Source organism: Theobroma umbraticum, unplaced genomic scaffold (assembly GCF_002168275.2).
Source record: "Theobroma umbraticum cultivar Fairchild unplaced genomic scaffold, ASM216827v3 scaffold_12.1, whole genome shotgun sequence".
Taxonomy (NCBI): domain Eukaryota; kingdom Viridiplantae; phylum Streptophyta; class Magnoliopsida; order Malvales; family Malvaceae; genus Theobroma; species Theobroma umbraticum.
This window is the reverse complement of record NW_018397269.1, coordinates 4,290,776-4,306,794: the sequence shown is the minus strand read 5'-3', so window position 1 is coordinate 4,306,794 and position 16,019 is coordinate 4,290,776. Positions and strand designations below refer to the sequence as shown.

General features: G+C 33.0%; 2 protein-coding genes across 3 annotated transcripts; both read right to left on the bottom strand.

Annotated features, from left to right (window-relative positions):
• Positions 1-1,504: 1,504 nt before the first annotated feature.
• On the bottom strand, positions 1,505-8,590 carry LOC110425858 (Amidase family protein). The gene is made up of 10 exons (XM_021440923.2): positions 7,952-8,590; positions 7,558-7,869; positions 6,683-6,862; positions 6,493-6,587; positions 6,114-6,189; positions 5,938-6,015; positions 4,963-5,056; positions 4,754-4,803; positions 2,748-2,861; positions 1,505-1,911 (listed from the first exon to the last, which is right to left on the bottom strand). The coding sequence occupies exons 1-10, from the start codon at positions 8,486-8,488 to the stop codon at positions 1,819-1,821; spliced, it is 1,629 nt and encodes a 542-aa protein (XP_021296598.1). The 5' UTR covers positions 8,489-8,590; the 3' UTR covers positions 1,505-1,818.
• Positions 8,591-9,889: 1,299 nt separating this feature from the next.
• Positions 9,890-12,517, bottom strand: LOC110425803 (F1F0-ATPase inhibitor protein). Of its 2 annotated transcripts, none has more exons than XM_021440844.2 (3): positions 12,084-12,517; positions 11,075-11,165; positions 9,890-10,252 (listed from the first exon to the last, which is right to left on the bottom strand). In XM_021440844.2, the coding sequence occupies exons 1-2, from the start codon at positions 12,231-12,233 to the stop codon at positions 11,079-11,081; spliced, it is 237 nt and encodes a 78-aa protein (XP_021296519.1). In that variant the 5' UTR covers positions 12,234-12,517; the 3' UTR covers positions 9,890-10,252; positions 11,075-11,078. The 2 variants fall into 2 exon arrangements, with proteins under 2 accessions (XP_021296519.1, XP_021296518.1); XM_021440843.2 differs by having other exon boundaries at positions 11,085-11,165; positions 12,084-12,505.
• Between the last annotated feature and the right edge of the window lie 3,502 nt (positions 12,518-16,019).

The window sequence follows — 16,019 nt, the reverse complement described above, 5'->3', positions numbered from 1 at the left end:
CTTGGGTGATAGTCATATTTTTCTAAATCCTAAAGTAACCTTTATTTACTTGACAAAATAAAGTTCTAAAAGTTATATCCATTTCTTTTCCTAGGGACTTAAGTGAAAAGCTTACAAATACTTATGGGTAAAATAAAATTTTATGAAACAGATAGGTTCAGAATTTAGCATTTCGTGTGTGCAATGATTATTCAATGGTTAAAATATTTGGAAAGTCCTTAGCGTATTTTTTTTAATTTAGTCCATCTACTTAAAATCATAATATTTTAATCTTTTAATTTTGAAAACTACTTCAATTTAATCCCTTTAACGTTTTTGTCCAACTTGACCGTAACGTTGTTGACGTGACACTACCACATCAGCATGGCAAAGGTGACGTGGCACTACCACATCACATTTCGAGGTTGGGTCGATGACGTGGCACTACCACATTACCCTATGGATATGAATTGCCACATGACATGTCAAAAGGCTACCATGTATCAGGCTAAGAGGCTATCAGGTGACATGCAGCACTTATTAAGATTTGAACCCAAATCTTTAGCAAATAAAACAATGTCTTTACCATCACACCTAAACTCTGCAGCACTTATTAAGATTTGAACCCAAATCTTTAGTAAATAAAACAATGTCTTTACCATCACACCTAAACTCTTACTTTTAGTAATATCTTACTTGAATTTCTTTTCTTCTTTCTTTTTCTTTCTTATTTTTGTTTTTATTTCCATAAAACTACGACGTATTAGAGCCTTCTTATACTTTCAAAAACCATATCCATAAAACCTTTCAGAACCTTCTTCTCAAACAACGTAGTTTTATAAAAAAATAAAAAAAAAATGAAAAAATGAAAAAGGTTCTAAAACGACATAGTTTTATAAAAAGAAAGAAAAAAAGAAGAAAAAAAACTCAAACAAGATATTATTAAATATAAGAATTTAGGTGTGATGGTAAAAATATTAGTTTTTTTGTTAAAAATCTTGAGTTTAAATCTTAACAAGTACTTCTTTTAAAAAATAAATTGTTACATGACAATTTCTTAATGTGACACATGACCGCCTATTGACATGCCACTTAGCAATCCATATCCATAAAGTGACATGGCATTACTATAGCATCATGATGTGATGTAACATTGCTACGTCATTGACCCAACCTTGAAGTGTGACATGACAGTGCCACATTAATACCCAAAAACCCCTTTATATGCCATTTCAACATCTTACGCCACACATTAAAGAGATTAAATTGAAACAAGTCTTACGCCACACATCTATAACAATCAATTTGGACGAAAAACATTAAAAGTATTAAATTAAAATAATTTTCAAAATTACAAAATTAAAATGTTACGATTTTAAGTAAAAAGACTAAATTGATAAAAATATCCTCTCATATGAGCTTCTTAGGTATTTTGACCATTATTCAATGAAATATCACAAGTTGTGTCACCCTGTAGCTGAAATAAATGAGTTGTAATGTACAGGCCATGAACATCCATACCAACTTTCATGAATATGTACCCAAAATTTTATACTATACAAAATACTTGTTACATTGAAATATTTTTGAAGAACAAAATTGCATTTCAATATTAAACTGTTATTTCTTCCATATAACTAGCATCAATGCAACCAATAATTACATGCTGCTGGGGATAAATATGGCTGAATCATTCCAGCATGCCATAAACCATGTCTCAAACAGAGTTGAACCCACAACCTGACTGAACCTGCAGATCCACCGGCCACAGTTTTCAGTTATAGGATTCTAGGCCACCTAAGCATCAGGGTTCTCAGAAAAAGTGCGGATCATCAACGGTTAGGCAAAAGCACCATCTTGAATGAGTGGAGGAACAAAATTGTAACCTTGAAGAGTCTGCTCAAAGATATGACCCACTTTGAGCAATTTTTCCTGCAAAAAACAAAAGACCACAAAGAAAAAGAAAAAGTAAAAGAAACTGATAACTTTGAATATCAGCAGATTGAGACTTCCAACTTTTTAATGATAGCAGAGAAGAGGAGAAAAAAATAATGATTGATACACTCTTAAAACTGTTGAAACAAGCATATAAGTTGCATGGTTGTCTGTGTATACGATGTTGCTCGTCTAACAAAATGGGGACACTTTTTCCTGGAATGATTATTTTCTCACCATAACTGCAAGAACTCTAATTAACCATCCTTGATTAATGGTCATCATGCGTTTGATGTCTCCAAAATATAGTATACAGTGGAAAGAGTCATTCCAATAGCAGGGGTGCTCAAGAAAATCAAAAGCCGCCAACTTGACAGACACTATCAGCTAAGTCAATTGGTTACTTTTGTTTGTTCCTATTTTCCCCACATTCTTACACTGGCAGCACCTATGTAGATGGGAAATGGAGGGAAGGGAAAAGGGAAGGAAAGGACGGACATTAGTCTTTCCTTCATCACTTTCGGTACAAGAAATGGAAAGAGCAAGGAAAGAAAGAGATGAGATTAACATCATAAAGAAACAGTCATGGAAAAATTAGATTTTGCAGAAAAAGAAGGTGCAAATATACCCATTTTTGATAAATTTTCCTATTCCCACTTTCAAAATGAAGGAAAAGGTAGAAAACCATTTTCCTTCCACCCCTTCCTTCTTCCCTCTAACCAAATGCAATGATAGGAAACCTTCCTGAATCTTCTTTATTTTCAACTAATATATGGAGAAAATTCCCAATTATAACTAAATAACAAGTTAATCGAAAATGGGCAGCTCTATACCTCATCAAATGCCGCACCAATCATTTGAAGGCCAACAGGCAGACCCACAAAACCCCCTTCAACAAATCCACATGGCAAAACTAATGCAGGTAAGCCCGCCAAGTTAACATTGACCTGTAATGAGTATTAAATCTCCAAATAAGAGAAGGGCAGAAAGAGAATAAGGATGCAGCAAACAAGTGGAATTTTTTAATTCATACTTGACATTTCTTTTATAATTAGAAATTTAAAAAAATGCAGCCTGTCAATGACAACTCATGATGCACATAAAATGCAGGCATCAGAACAGAAACCATACGATAACATTGCAAGCTGTTAAGATATTCTTAACTGCATAATATGCTTAAAAGAAAGGACAGTTTAATGGTCTAAATCATCCCCAAGATTCTTGGCTCCTAACTAACAAAGGCCATTTTCTAAGTTCCCATGTAAGTCAACAAAACAATGCACCAAGCCTTAGAATCTCATAGCAACCAAGCTCAGCTAGACAAATCATTCTCTTCCAATTTGTCTAGCTCAAGGCCCCAATTACTGTAAAGTTCAGAAATGGATCATTTTGGAACATCTTAGAAAAAATAAGCGTTAATATGTCTAACCCATGAGCACATAAATGAAGCTATAGGATAGTGTATCATGATTACATTTTAATGAAGTAAACCACCAAGAAAAGCCAATAACAAACTATGGTTTTAACCAGTTGATGGCTGCAAATATATGCAACAATTTCTGATAATAGGAAAATTGGCTAACCTTAGTTCTCATTGTCCATGCATCCTAACATTAGATATACTATTTCTATTCTCATTTAATCTTTAAAGAAGTGAAATAGATTACTTGCAAAAAAAGAAATAACACGGAATCAATAACTGAAGCCACGAGCACTATTTCAATATCAGTGTTAGCAACATAAAATCAGCTCTGTAACCTTAACATGTGGAAAGCCATATCTTTACACTATGTTTGGATATAAGTTAGTAAAGGAAAGGACGGGAAAGGGAGGGTTGTTTAAAATGATAGGAAAGGATACATGTTTCCTTTGTTTGGATAGCTAAAAATGAGCAAGGAAAAGGAAAAGTAAGGAAAATCGAAAACTCCTTGTTTGGTTAAAGAGTGGGAAACAAAGGAAATGATTCATTACAATGTACCTTTTCCAAGTTGTATACCTTCTTGGTAAAAAAACAATATAATTGTTATGAAAATAAAAATTGAATTTGTAGTTATAATTTTTTTTTCTTTTCTTTTCTTATTAAAAAGAAGTTTAATTCAAATAAAAGTAGGTATAAAAATTATGATTACTCTTCAATTTTTGAAATTTCCTCCCATGCATATAACTCCACAAAAGTGAGCTTTTTCAAAAAAAAAATTAAATTTGTCCAAAAGTTGGTATAAACCATCACTTTTATGTGGAAAAAAGTTCAAAAGCTTTTGATGTCAAAAGCAAGAATAGAAACCCCATAAATAAATACAAAGTAAGGGTTAAAAGAAAAACAAAACAAATATACTTGCTTGGAGCAGCCAAAAGAGACAGAACACAAAAGCAAGAAAGATGCAGGTGAATTCAACGCAATGAGCAGCAGTTGTTGGTTTAGAAAGACTTTAAGCATGGGTTCCTTGAAATTTGATTGCAAAAGGCCAGGGCATTACAGACATTTTCACATCCCAAGAAAGTTTTGGATATTATTTTCCCCTGCATTACCCCTTATTAGGGGTATTGAAAAAGGGGAGGTTTTGGGGGAACATGGAGGGATGTGATAATCCCTCCCTTCCCCTCCTATTTCAAAGTTACCCAAACAAGGGGAGGGTTTCCCACTTTCCCCTCTTTCCCTCCTCTCCCCTCAGTCCAAACAAAATGTTAATCTAAATATTCTCTCCATATTCCGTATTAGTCTTTTCTTTCTTTCCTGATCTTACTTCTCAACCAGTCAAAAATTCATGATAGGAATCAAAGCCTTACTCTGTGAAGGAAAGACTTAAATAAATATAATAAGCAGCATTAACATGCTTACAGTCATAATATCTCCTGCATACATCGCTAATGGATCATTTCTCTTCTCACCTGCAAACATCACAAGCAACTTAGTAATTCAGTGTTTACAGCAAATGAAGGCCACAAATAAAGAGTCATAACATTCCCCACTCCCCTCCCTCCCACATGCACAAAGAAGGAACAAAAGAGAGATTAAACAAGAAAACAAGAAAATGAACAAGGCCATACCAATCTTATAAGCAGCAGACGGAGCTGCAGGTGAAATCAGGATGTCATTTTCACCCAATGCTGTCTTGAAGCTTTTCTGAATTATGGTCCTTACCTAAAACACTATTATAATCATAAATGTCTTCTTTAATAGCATAAAAGCTCCAGAAAGAATCATGAGTTTCAGCATATAACAACTATAAAGACAAACTAAAAGACATGACTATTCAAAATTATAAATAGGGTTAATTACGTATTTGATACCTGTACTGTAGCCAAATGTTGGTATTTAAAGTTAAATAAGTGCAATGTAATTCTCAAACTTTGATTCCGCTTACCAGATTGGAAATTGTTAATTGGTAGAAAGTGTGTGTAGCATTGCCACATCATCACATGGGGTTGGATATTGGGGACACATCACACTGTCAAACTCAATCAGCAGAATGTGCAATCTGGTAAATGAAAGCAAAGTTCACATATTGTACATTTTTAGACTTAAGGTACCAACTTTCTCAAACTTGGTTAGCTGAATGTGCAAATGGTGAAAGGAAGCAAAGTTCGTATACCATATTGCACATTTTGACTTAAGTTTCCAAATCAAACACTTGAGTTTTGACTATAGTTTGAGTATCAAATATGTAATTAACCCTCATACATAAATTGCAAAAGCACAAAATCATTTACTTGGAAATACCAATGAAAAACCAAAAGATTGTTAGAGACTATTAACTAACTTTGAGATTTATAATATCGCTATTTTGATAGCCATGAGCAAAAAATTACTTAATCCTAAAAATTAATTTAAACATCAAAAAGAGGTTTCATGGTTCTGTACTAAGAATTTTGGTGGTCAGAATATTTTGACTTTAAGGTGACACATTGCATTCCATGAGAATGCAAATATAGGGCTATTCCCAGCTAGTTATCCATCTTCATCAGGTTAAGATCCATAAGACATTCAACATAAAGAAGTATTTACTACAATAGCTATGATACCTGCTGGGCACGCTTGTAATATGCATCATAGTAGCCAGCTGAAAGTGCATATGTTCCCATTAATATTCTCATTTTAACCTGCAAAAATGAAAATGTAATTGTTTCAACATTCCTGACTGTTACAACTCTCACATAACAATAAGCCAAGTTTCTTAACAGTTAATTCAGAGACAGACCTCTGACCCGAATCCTTTAGCTCTGGAATCTTCATAAAGTGCATTTAGCTCATCACAAGAAGCTTGGTTTCCATACCTAGGTTTGTTGTAAAACACGGAAACAGGAAATACAAGAAACTTTTATCAGGTGAGCTTAAAAATAATTTTTGCAGACTTCCTTCTCAAATTTACATGCTGCTTCCTGGAATCTCCCTCTTCACTCCTCCCTCTCCCCTCCCGAACCTCACTCTTTTTTTTTTGGCCAAAAGGAAAGAATTTTCCCAAACCTCACTCTTGCAATCATGTTGAAATATAGTAAAAAGGAATAGTTATTAATTGCAAACTAGCTTTTGTATATCTGCATATATGCTTGAAAATTGAATAGTTCTTAGCATTTCACCTGACACCATCATAACGTGATAAGTTTGAAGATGATTCTGATGATGCAAGAATATAGTAAGCTGGTAAGCCAAGAGAGAAGGATGGCAATGACACCTGCAATAATATCACAAAAAAAAAAATCAAATGAATACATAAAATCGATATGCATGGGATTCCGCAAAAAGGGACATGGCAGTATTAAATTAGACCTCTGTCACAATACTTCCTAATTGTTCCAGATGGGCTGCAGCACCCTGTATTGCAGATTTAACTCCAGAATCAACACCACCATCAACAGTTTCACAGATAAGACCAACCCTTAGCCCCTCCAATGGTCTGGATTTCAAAGAACTTGCTGAAAGGAATTGAGAAGTGAAATCAGGCACCTCCTGAAATTAGTAACTCTTACACAATTAGGACATAAATTTTACAATAAACCAACAAGGAATAATGCTTACATGTGGTTGACTCAAAATAGACAGGATAGCTATAAAGTAGCAGAAGCGCCATTCAAAGTCTAAGATTCTAATCAATAGTTCCATCATTCACGTGATTCAAAGATAAGGGCCAGAGACAATATGGGATGTGAACACAGAATTGGGAAGAAAAGTAAGCAAGAAGGTAAAGAGAACAATTAAGCCCTTAGATTAGGGTTTAAGAGAGAATATAATTAGAAAAGATAAACAGGACAATCACGCAAATAAATAACCTTAACTCATCCAAAATTAATCACATTAACCTTTCAAATACATCATAAGGACTTTTGCTTCAGAAAATACAGAAAAATGGCGCATTATAGTTGACAGCAGGATGCAATTGCTTAAATTGCTTAAACCATAGATGGTAATACTGAACTGGACTAACTCCTAAGCAGCTTCACGAATGAATAACGTATGCATAACAAGTTAGTTCCTGAATAACTATATACATACAGGTAACTTTCAGAGTCTTCAAAAAATTGACAGATGGTTAAAATAAAAAACATATCGTTTGGCAGTGAAGCATGAGAGATAATCATTGGCACCTATGCAAAGAAAATATCTTTGGCATAGCAGTGAGGTCTAAAATTCAAAGAGTACTTAACCCGTTTACTGCTAGTTGCATCAAGTGCATCGTGACCAGAAATTGCATGAAGAAGAATCCCGGTGTCAGCAACGGATGAACCAAAACATCCAATGACATCAAGGGATGATGCATATGCCATAAGCCCAAATCTCGAGACCCGGCCATAAGTTGGCTTCAAACCAACTACCCCGCAAAATGACGCTGGCTGCCTCACACTTCCACCGGTATCACTCCCAAGTGATACAACGCATTGCCTGGCAGAAACAGCTGCAGCTGAGCCTCCGGATGATCCTCCTGGCACCCGAGAGAGATCCCACGGGTTTGCTGTCACCTAATGAAAGACCATCACCTAAGTAAATAAAGCGATCGATTCGAGGTAGCAGTAGGATTTTAACTAGCAGAAAATTCCAAACCTTAAAAGCAGAAGCTTCAGTACTACTCCCCATGCCAAACTCGTCCAAGTTGGTCTTGCCAACCACAATGGCTCCCAAGTCCTTCAACCTCTTGACGGCTGTGGCATCGAACGGCGGACGGTACCCGTCCAGGATGTGCGAGCCACCGGTGGAAGGCATATCCGCCGTACAAATGTTGTCCTTGACAGCCACAAGGACCCCAGCAAGGGGACCCACTTCCTCATTCCTCTTTATCTTGTCATCAATCTCCTGCGCCTGTTTCAGCACCTTGTCCGGCTCGGATAGGTGGAGGAAAGACCCAATTTGGGGCTCCGTCTGTTTCAAGCGGCCCAGGTAGGAGTCGGCCACTTGGACTGCGCTGAGGTGGCGGGAGACGAGGGAGTCGCGGATGGACAGGATTTGTGATTGGTGTGGGACTGTGGTGACGGGTTGAGCGGAAGAGAAGACGTGCAGAGAGCGAGCTTTGGTGCGGCCGCTGGTACGTAAATGGGCTGGAAAGCGAGACAGACAACGGGAGGGTTGAATTGTTGATAGCATTTTCACAGAAATGTAGAAATGGGTGATACCAACCGCCCCCAACCCAACCCACCTTCTCGCTTCTATTTCCTATACCAATGGTAACCCATGTCTCCACAATTAGAATAACGCAAACATCAATTGAAATATAATATACAAAAACTTCTTAATTATCTATTTATAATTAAGACAAGGTACATTTTCTCATATTTATATATATATATAAGAGAAAAAAGTATAATTCTTTTAAAAATTCTTGAATTATTTAAGAATATCTAAATGAGTTTTAATTCTTATATTACTTTCAATTAAACTTCTATACCTTTTTTTTATCAAATATATCTAACTATTGAATAATTATCCTTAATTAAAACGATACTTGTTATTTAATTTTTACGTGACACTGTCATCATATTAATATGAAAAGTAAAAATATTACATGTTCATAACATATCAATATATTACATCAGCATCACGTTATATAAGTAAGATAAGTGATGTTTTCATTAATAATAGTTAATCAACCGTTATTTTCAAAAACTTATTTGATCTAAAATAAAAATATAAAACTTGATTAAATGTAATAAAAAATAAAAATTTATTTAAATTTTCTTAAATAGTTGAGAGTTTTTATAAATTTTATGTCTAAATGCAATATAATGCATGTACCCTTGAAAATAGAATGTCAAAGCTATTCACAAGCCTTATACAATTAAGTGAAATTTCAAATTCTATGCAACGATGTACATACCATTAACAAACGTTGTACAATTAAGTGGAGTTACTAATTTTAGTGTAGTGATGTACATGAATCAGTATGATGTACGAATATTTATTAACTCTTTACAATTAAGTGAAGGTACATAGTTTGATGTATATATAACATACATAAAACACTACTGTAATTACAAGTTTTAATGTTCATACAACAAAATGTAAGTACCATTTACAAGTTTTATACAAATAAGTATTTTAACATAGAGACCTACTTACAAATTCAACTTATAAATCTGCATAAGGTTACCCCATTTGGGTTTCTAGTTTCTAATGAGAACCGTGCATTTCCCTCCAACCATTATTACCCTCTCAACTTTCAAACAATGTATCGAGGGCAACCGCTTCCACGCACTCGAGCAATTGATTCATTGATTGATGCATGATTTCCTATTTGAAGACTAAGATTTGAATCTTTTTTCTCCCAATTTAAAAAAAAAAAAAAACCTGCTTCATATCCACATCCAAAGGGCATTCTAGCTATATTTGGTGCATATCAAATTCAAAGCCAAAAGCAGTTTCAATAAGAGTTTCCATTTACTAAAGTTGTGAACATGCAAAACCTTAGAGCTAAAGTAGGAGAAAACTTTCTGTTCTTCCCCCCATTTTAATTTTAAAATGTAATAAGAAGATAAAATAAAATGCCAATTACCGAAAACATGAACTGCTATATTCAAACTATTAGCAGCATTTTCATCGTAATTATCAACACGTGAGGCAAAAAGAAGATTACAACAAATCCACCAGCAGCAGCATGAGTGACAAACCAATTTTATTTCAAGTAAATAAAAAGGCATCTCGACTGATTAACAACCACATAAAATAAGATTATCTGCTACTAGCTTGGAGATTAGATATCAGAAAGAGTCACACCCTGTACAAGAAGCAATCTCATCAAGAGTCAAGCGTCACAACATTTATTTGCATTACTCGTCATTATCACTTTCAAAGCAAAGAGGTCATAATGTACTACAGATTATCCAGTCAACCCTTGTGAGCCTCTTCAGTGGCCTGCAATAAAAAGGAAACATGTTGGCAATTGAAACTGCAAAAGAAAAAATGAGACAAGAAAAAAAAAAAGGGAACAAAAACAGAATTATATGGCATAATCCAAATTGGTGCAAGGTGCATCAGTAAGAAAATCTTTGCATTCACCTAATCACTATAGAAATCATGTGTCGTGTTGATTACTCAAGGATATAATTGGGTGTTAACACACCTAATCATTTTCTATCTTTTGTAAAAATAAGAGTGAATTGTAAGCTGCTCATACAACATCTTCCATGCACAGACCAAACACAATGAAATAGTAGATTATCACTTCATAAAAAACAAGCAACGTCGTGGCACTATCATGTTATCACATATGACTTTCAAATTAGAACTAAGATATCTATTTTCAAAATTTCATGCAGCTACTCATTTTTGTTATTTAGTTCTCAAACCTCTAAATATTTAGATTCAAATCTTGAGGTAAGGGAGATACTAAAATATGTGTATTATCATGTAATGTTTTGCATATTACTTGTAAACTTAGCCCTAGTAATTTGGACTTGATTCATGGGCCTAATAATCAACGTTGAACTTGTAAACAATGGATTAATAGTTATAACCCTAAAAAATAATATAAAATTTCCTACACAATTTATCCTTTAGCCGCTAGTCGTTAGAAACTACTGATTTCTACATCATCAACTCTCTTCTCACTCCTTTTCTCTTTTCTTTTTCTTTTGAAACTTTTAGGGTTGAAAGAATGAAATCATCATCCGATGAATTCCATATTGAAATTAAACAATCATTTAAGTTAAAACACATAAAAACAAGGAACCTTACTCAGTCATACCTTCTGAGAACCCTCTTTCTCTTTCTCTGCCTTCTCCTTCTCAGCCTTCTTCTTTTTCTCCAGCCTCTCCCTCTCCATTTTCTTGATACAAAAAGTCAAAATCAATAAACAGAACTTACGGAACATAAACTGAAAACTATGCACGGAAATAAACATGCTAATCACACAGACTAAGTCATAAAAGGAACATAAAAACCTAAGCAGCTATTTTAGTCTCCGAAACTAACAGAAAAAAAAAAGTCACCATAGGAAAATACGAACCTCCATAATACTTATTTGGCTTTAGGGAAAAAGAGAAAGAAAAGAACCTCATAAACCATGCTGTCTTATGGTGTGTTTGAAATGAAATGCAAATGGAGTTCTTTCAATTCGAGAGTGAATGCAAGAATAAAATTATCTACAAATGAAGTATTGTGCTTAAAATTGATAGTTTGTACGATTCAAAACATAGCGAATTATAGATTCAAATGACTCGTTTCCTTTAGCTTATGAATACTGAACTCTGAATCAACATTTTCTATCTCGATCAATCAATAAATGATCCCGAATAGCCTAAGGCTGAAACTTACCTCCCTGATATGTCGTTTTACATCATTTCACCTACCAATGAAGAAAAGGGGAACTCCAGAACCAAAAGAACAAGTAAAAGGAACATATTATCATACATATAAAGCAACAGTATTGTTTTAGGACTGATATTTTGATAGCAAACAAAAATAGCACCGTAGAAAGGGAGGCCATGAAAACAGTTTGATCTTAAACTGTCTAGTGAAATATGTACAGAGCCAGTACTGAAGATTTCAGTATTAACAAACCAAGAGTCATGTTGGCAATATACGGGTTTTAAAGAAGGAAGAAAACCTTTGGGAAAGAATCCGATATTTAGTTACAGGATCGACTCAATTCCAACTCTGATCACTTCCTGTATCAATTTCTTTCATTTTCCTATGCTAGCTTTACCAGGAATCAAACAGAACCGGGCATAAATAAAAATGAAACCTGGATGTAAACGTTCTCCTTAGCTCGTTCCTCCTCGCTCAGGATCCGACCCTTATCATCGCTCAAGTACCGAATCGCACCACGAGTTGATTCCATTGATCGATACCGTGTCGCACTGTTGAATCGACTCAGTGCTGATCTCATTGCCATTTGAAACGTGTTTTTTTTTTTTCCTCTCTTTGTATTTAGATTCCTTTTGTTTATCAATGGCTTAGGGTTTTAAGCAAGAAGCCGATAGCAAACAAATTGAAACCAAACACCGGGTTTGGATATCGGGTCGGTAACCGCAAGCAATGTTTTTAATTTCTTGTTGGTTGCCTCGTCTACTTCTTATGAAATTATCAAATTTGTTCTTGTTATAAAAATAACTTTATAAGAACAAATAAAGATAATTTAAAAAAATACTTAAAGAAAAAAGTATTTAAAGAGAAAGAAGAAATTTTATTAAAGTGTGTATATAAATGAACTAAGAGAGCCTATTTATAGACAAGTAATCTCTTTACAAGATGAAGATAACACATAGAGATTAGATAGATTATATCTTAATCTAATATGATTTACATCAAATCTAGATATAGATAATATGAATGGATATTCATAAAATATTCATAATACTCTCCCTTGAATATCCATTTTATTAAGAATATGCCTCATTAAAACCTTATAAGGAAAAAACTTTATAAGAAAAGAATCCAAGTGAAAGAAAAAGAATACATAATTCTTTTCAAGAATACGCTTATAAAATACTATCTCATCAAAAACCTTATCAAGAAAAACCCAATGGGAAAAACCTTGACGAAAGAAAAGAGTACAATGCGTATTTTATTCTCTTGATGACTGCATTATAGAGATCTTTAAAATGATGCATTCTAACTTTTCAAATATTATAATAAAAAGGGCTTTATTGAACAAATCTGCTAGCTTGTCACTTAGCTGAATTTGTTGAACACTTATTTTACCATTTTCTTGGAAACCATGAGTGAAGAAGGATTTTGACGAATGATGTGTTTTGTTCGATTGCTTTTAATATATCCTTCTTTTAGTTGTGCTATGCAAGTAATATTATCCTCATATAACGTTGTTGGAATTTCCTTCTTAGTTGACAAGCCACACATTTCTCGAATATATCGAGTTACAGATTTTAACTAGACACATTCACAATTTGCTCACGAGTTGCTAAAATTTCTTCATATGTGAACAAGTAATCTGTCTAGGATCGAGCTTTGTGTGGATCAAATGAATATTTTGCATCTGCATAAGTAATTGAATTCGATTTTGATGCATTTGAAAGCCTATATCCATTGTTCCTTGAAGATATCGAAGCATATGTTTAATTCAATTTCAATGTCTTTGAGTTGGAGAAGAACTATATCTTGCTAATAAATTCACAAAAATTACATATCAAGTCTTATATTGCTAGCAAGATACATTAATACTCAAATTGCAGTAAGATATGGTACTTCAGGATCAAAAAGTTGTTCATCATCCTCACAAGGTTGAAAAAAGGGTTTTTTTTTTACATTTAGTGACCTTACAGCCATTGGTGAACTCAATGGATATGCTTTGTCCATATAAAATTGTTTTAGCACTTTTACTATATAATTTGATTGATGGACAAAAATTTCATTTGTCAAGTATTCAATTTGAAGATCCAAACAAAACTTTATTTTTTCAAGGTCTTTCATCTTAAATTCTCTCTTTAAGTAATCCACGGCTTTTGATAACTCTTTAAGAATTTCAATAATATTCAAGCCATCAACATAGACAATAATAAATTCATATCTAAACCCTTTTATAACATTCATGGGTATATAAGATTATTTCTATAGCATCCTTTCCACAAATACACACTAAGGTGATTATACCACATGTGTCTGGATTGTTTTAATCCATATATATTTATTTAATTTGATCAAATAAATTTATCAAAAATTCAAATTTTGTATTTCAAGCAACTTAAATCCTTCAAGGATTTTCATATAGATATCGATATTAAATGAACCATATAAATAGGCTGTAGCTATATTCATTAAACGCATTTCAATCTTCTCATATATTACCAGATTAGTTAATATAGGATTGTAATTGCATCCACCACAGAGAATATCTCTTCAGCTTCAATACTAGATTTTTAGAGAAAATTTTGTGCAACAAGTCATGCTTTATATCTTATAATCTCATTTTTCTTGTTTCATATTCGCTCAAATATCCATTTATATGTTATTAATTTTTCATCATTTGATGTACGGACTACAAGTCTAAAAACTTTACGTTTTACAATTAAATTCAATTTCACCTTAATTATGTCTTTCCACATTGACCAATCATTTCTTTGTCTACATTCTTCAATAAATAAAAGTTCAAGATCTTTGTTTTTCTTTCAAAATATTGAGCTCTATATTATATACAAAATATCGTCAATGTTTATTTATCGGTTTCATCTTTTCCTGTCATGACATAATTGATTGAAATCTTTTCACTTTCAATGATTTCAAGTACCTAAATTTCTTCTGGAATGTTTCTCAATTATGTCAAAGGTTTTTTCTAGAGTTTTTACTTCCTCTTTTTAACCATCTTAAATATTTACTCTTTTTTTTTGGAGATTTTATGTTTGGAATCGATTGGTCTCCATGCTTCTAGTGTGCCTTGTCCTACAGGGACGTCAATGCTAATAGGAGCATTTGCAACTAGTATATAAGATTTAGTTATTCTTTTATGTCAGTAAATACGTCTGGCAACTGATTTACTATATTTTGTAAAATAATAATCTTTTGAACTTCAAGTTCATATTGATTTTTGCGAGGATCAAAACTAGATAATGATAATTTATTCTAAAAATTTTTTTTATGCAGCTGCTTATTTTTTCTCCCTCTAATGTTGAAAAAATTGTTTCATCAATATGACAATTGATAAACTTTATCATGAATAAATCTCTTATTGATAATTTTAGATATTTAATTACAAATGGAGATTCGTATCCAACATATATTCATAATCTCCTTTGAAGACCCATCTTTGTGCGTTGTGATGGAGCAATTAAAACATATACAGCACATCCAAAAAAATTTTTTTAGATGGAAAATATTTAGTTTCTAACCATAAACTAATTGTATAGCGAGAATTTATAATAATTTATTTAGCTCGATGCATACAAATGCTGCTACATCTGAAATAGCATACCCCCCTAAGTAGACATTGGGAGTTTGAATTTCATAACTAATGGCTTTGCAATCAGTTGGAAGTGTTTAATAAATAATTCTGCTAGACCATTTTATGTATAAACATAAGCAACAAGCTATTCAATAGTTATTCCAACTAATATGCAATATTAAAAGCTTGAGATGTAAATCCACTAGCATTATCGAGACAAATAATCTTGACTATTTAATTAGGAAAATGTGCTTGCAAACAAATGATTGCAGATGCCAAATTGCAAGCTGATAATAAGCACACATATGACCATCTAGTCGATGCATTGATTAAAACTGTAAAATATCTAAATGGTTCATATGATGGATGTATGAATCCATATATAACTTTGAATATTATTCAAATACATAGCGAATTAAATCCCAACTTTAGCTGGTAATAACCTTATAATTTATTTACTTTTAGAGCAAGCAGCACATAAAATTTATTACATTAAAAAATCTTCTTGTTTTTCAATAAATGATCATATAAATTTTCAATCAATTTTTTTTGCATCATTATTGATCTGGAATGGTCCAACCGGTCATGCCAAATATTAAAATCATTAGTAAACTTCTGGTTTACTATGAGTTTCAATTATTTTAATATTTGTATAGTTTAATTCTAAGACCAGAGTAAGTAATTGTTTTTTCAACACACATTTTCTACTTGAGATAATAGAGGTATTAAGTGTCTTAATATGATATCCATCTAAACAAATATCTTTAAAATTTAATAAACTTCTTT

Excerpts from the sequence above, each read along its gene's own strand:
- LOC110425858 (XM_021440923.2), bottom strand. The coding sequence starts at position 8,488 with ATGCTATCAACAATTCAACCCTCCCGTTGTCTGTCTCGCTTTCCAGCC. Across the intron at positions 6,016-6,113 it reads CTAAAGGATTCGGGTCAGAG|GTTAAAATGAGAATATTAAT; the intron begins GTCTGTCTCTGA and ends TCATTTTTGCAG. Across the intron at positions 4,804-4,962 it reads GTCTGCTGCTTATAAGATTG|GTGAGAAGAGAAATGATCCA; the intron begins GTATGGCCTTGT and ends TGATGTTTGCAG.
- LOC110425803 (XM_021440843.2), bottom strand. The coding sequence starts at position 12,233 with ATGGCAATGAGATCAGCACTGAGTCGATTCAACAGTGCGACACGGTAT. Across the intron at positions 11,166-12,083 it reads AGGAGAACGTTTACATCCAG|AAAATGGAGAGGGAGAGGCT; the intron begins GTTTCATTTTTA and ends TTTTGTATCAAG. Across the intron at positions 10,253-11,084 it reads AGAAAGAGGGTTCTCAGAAG|GCCACTGAAGAGGCTCACAA; the intron begins GTATGACTGAGT and ends TTTTTATTGCAG.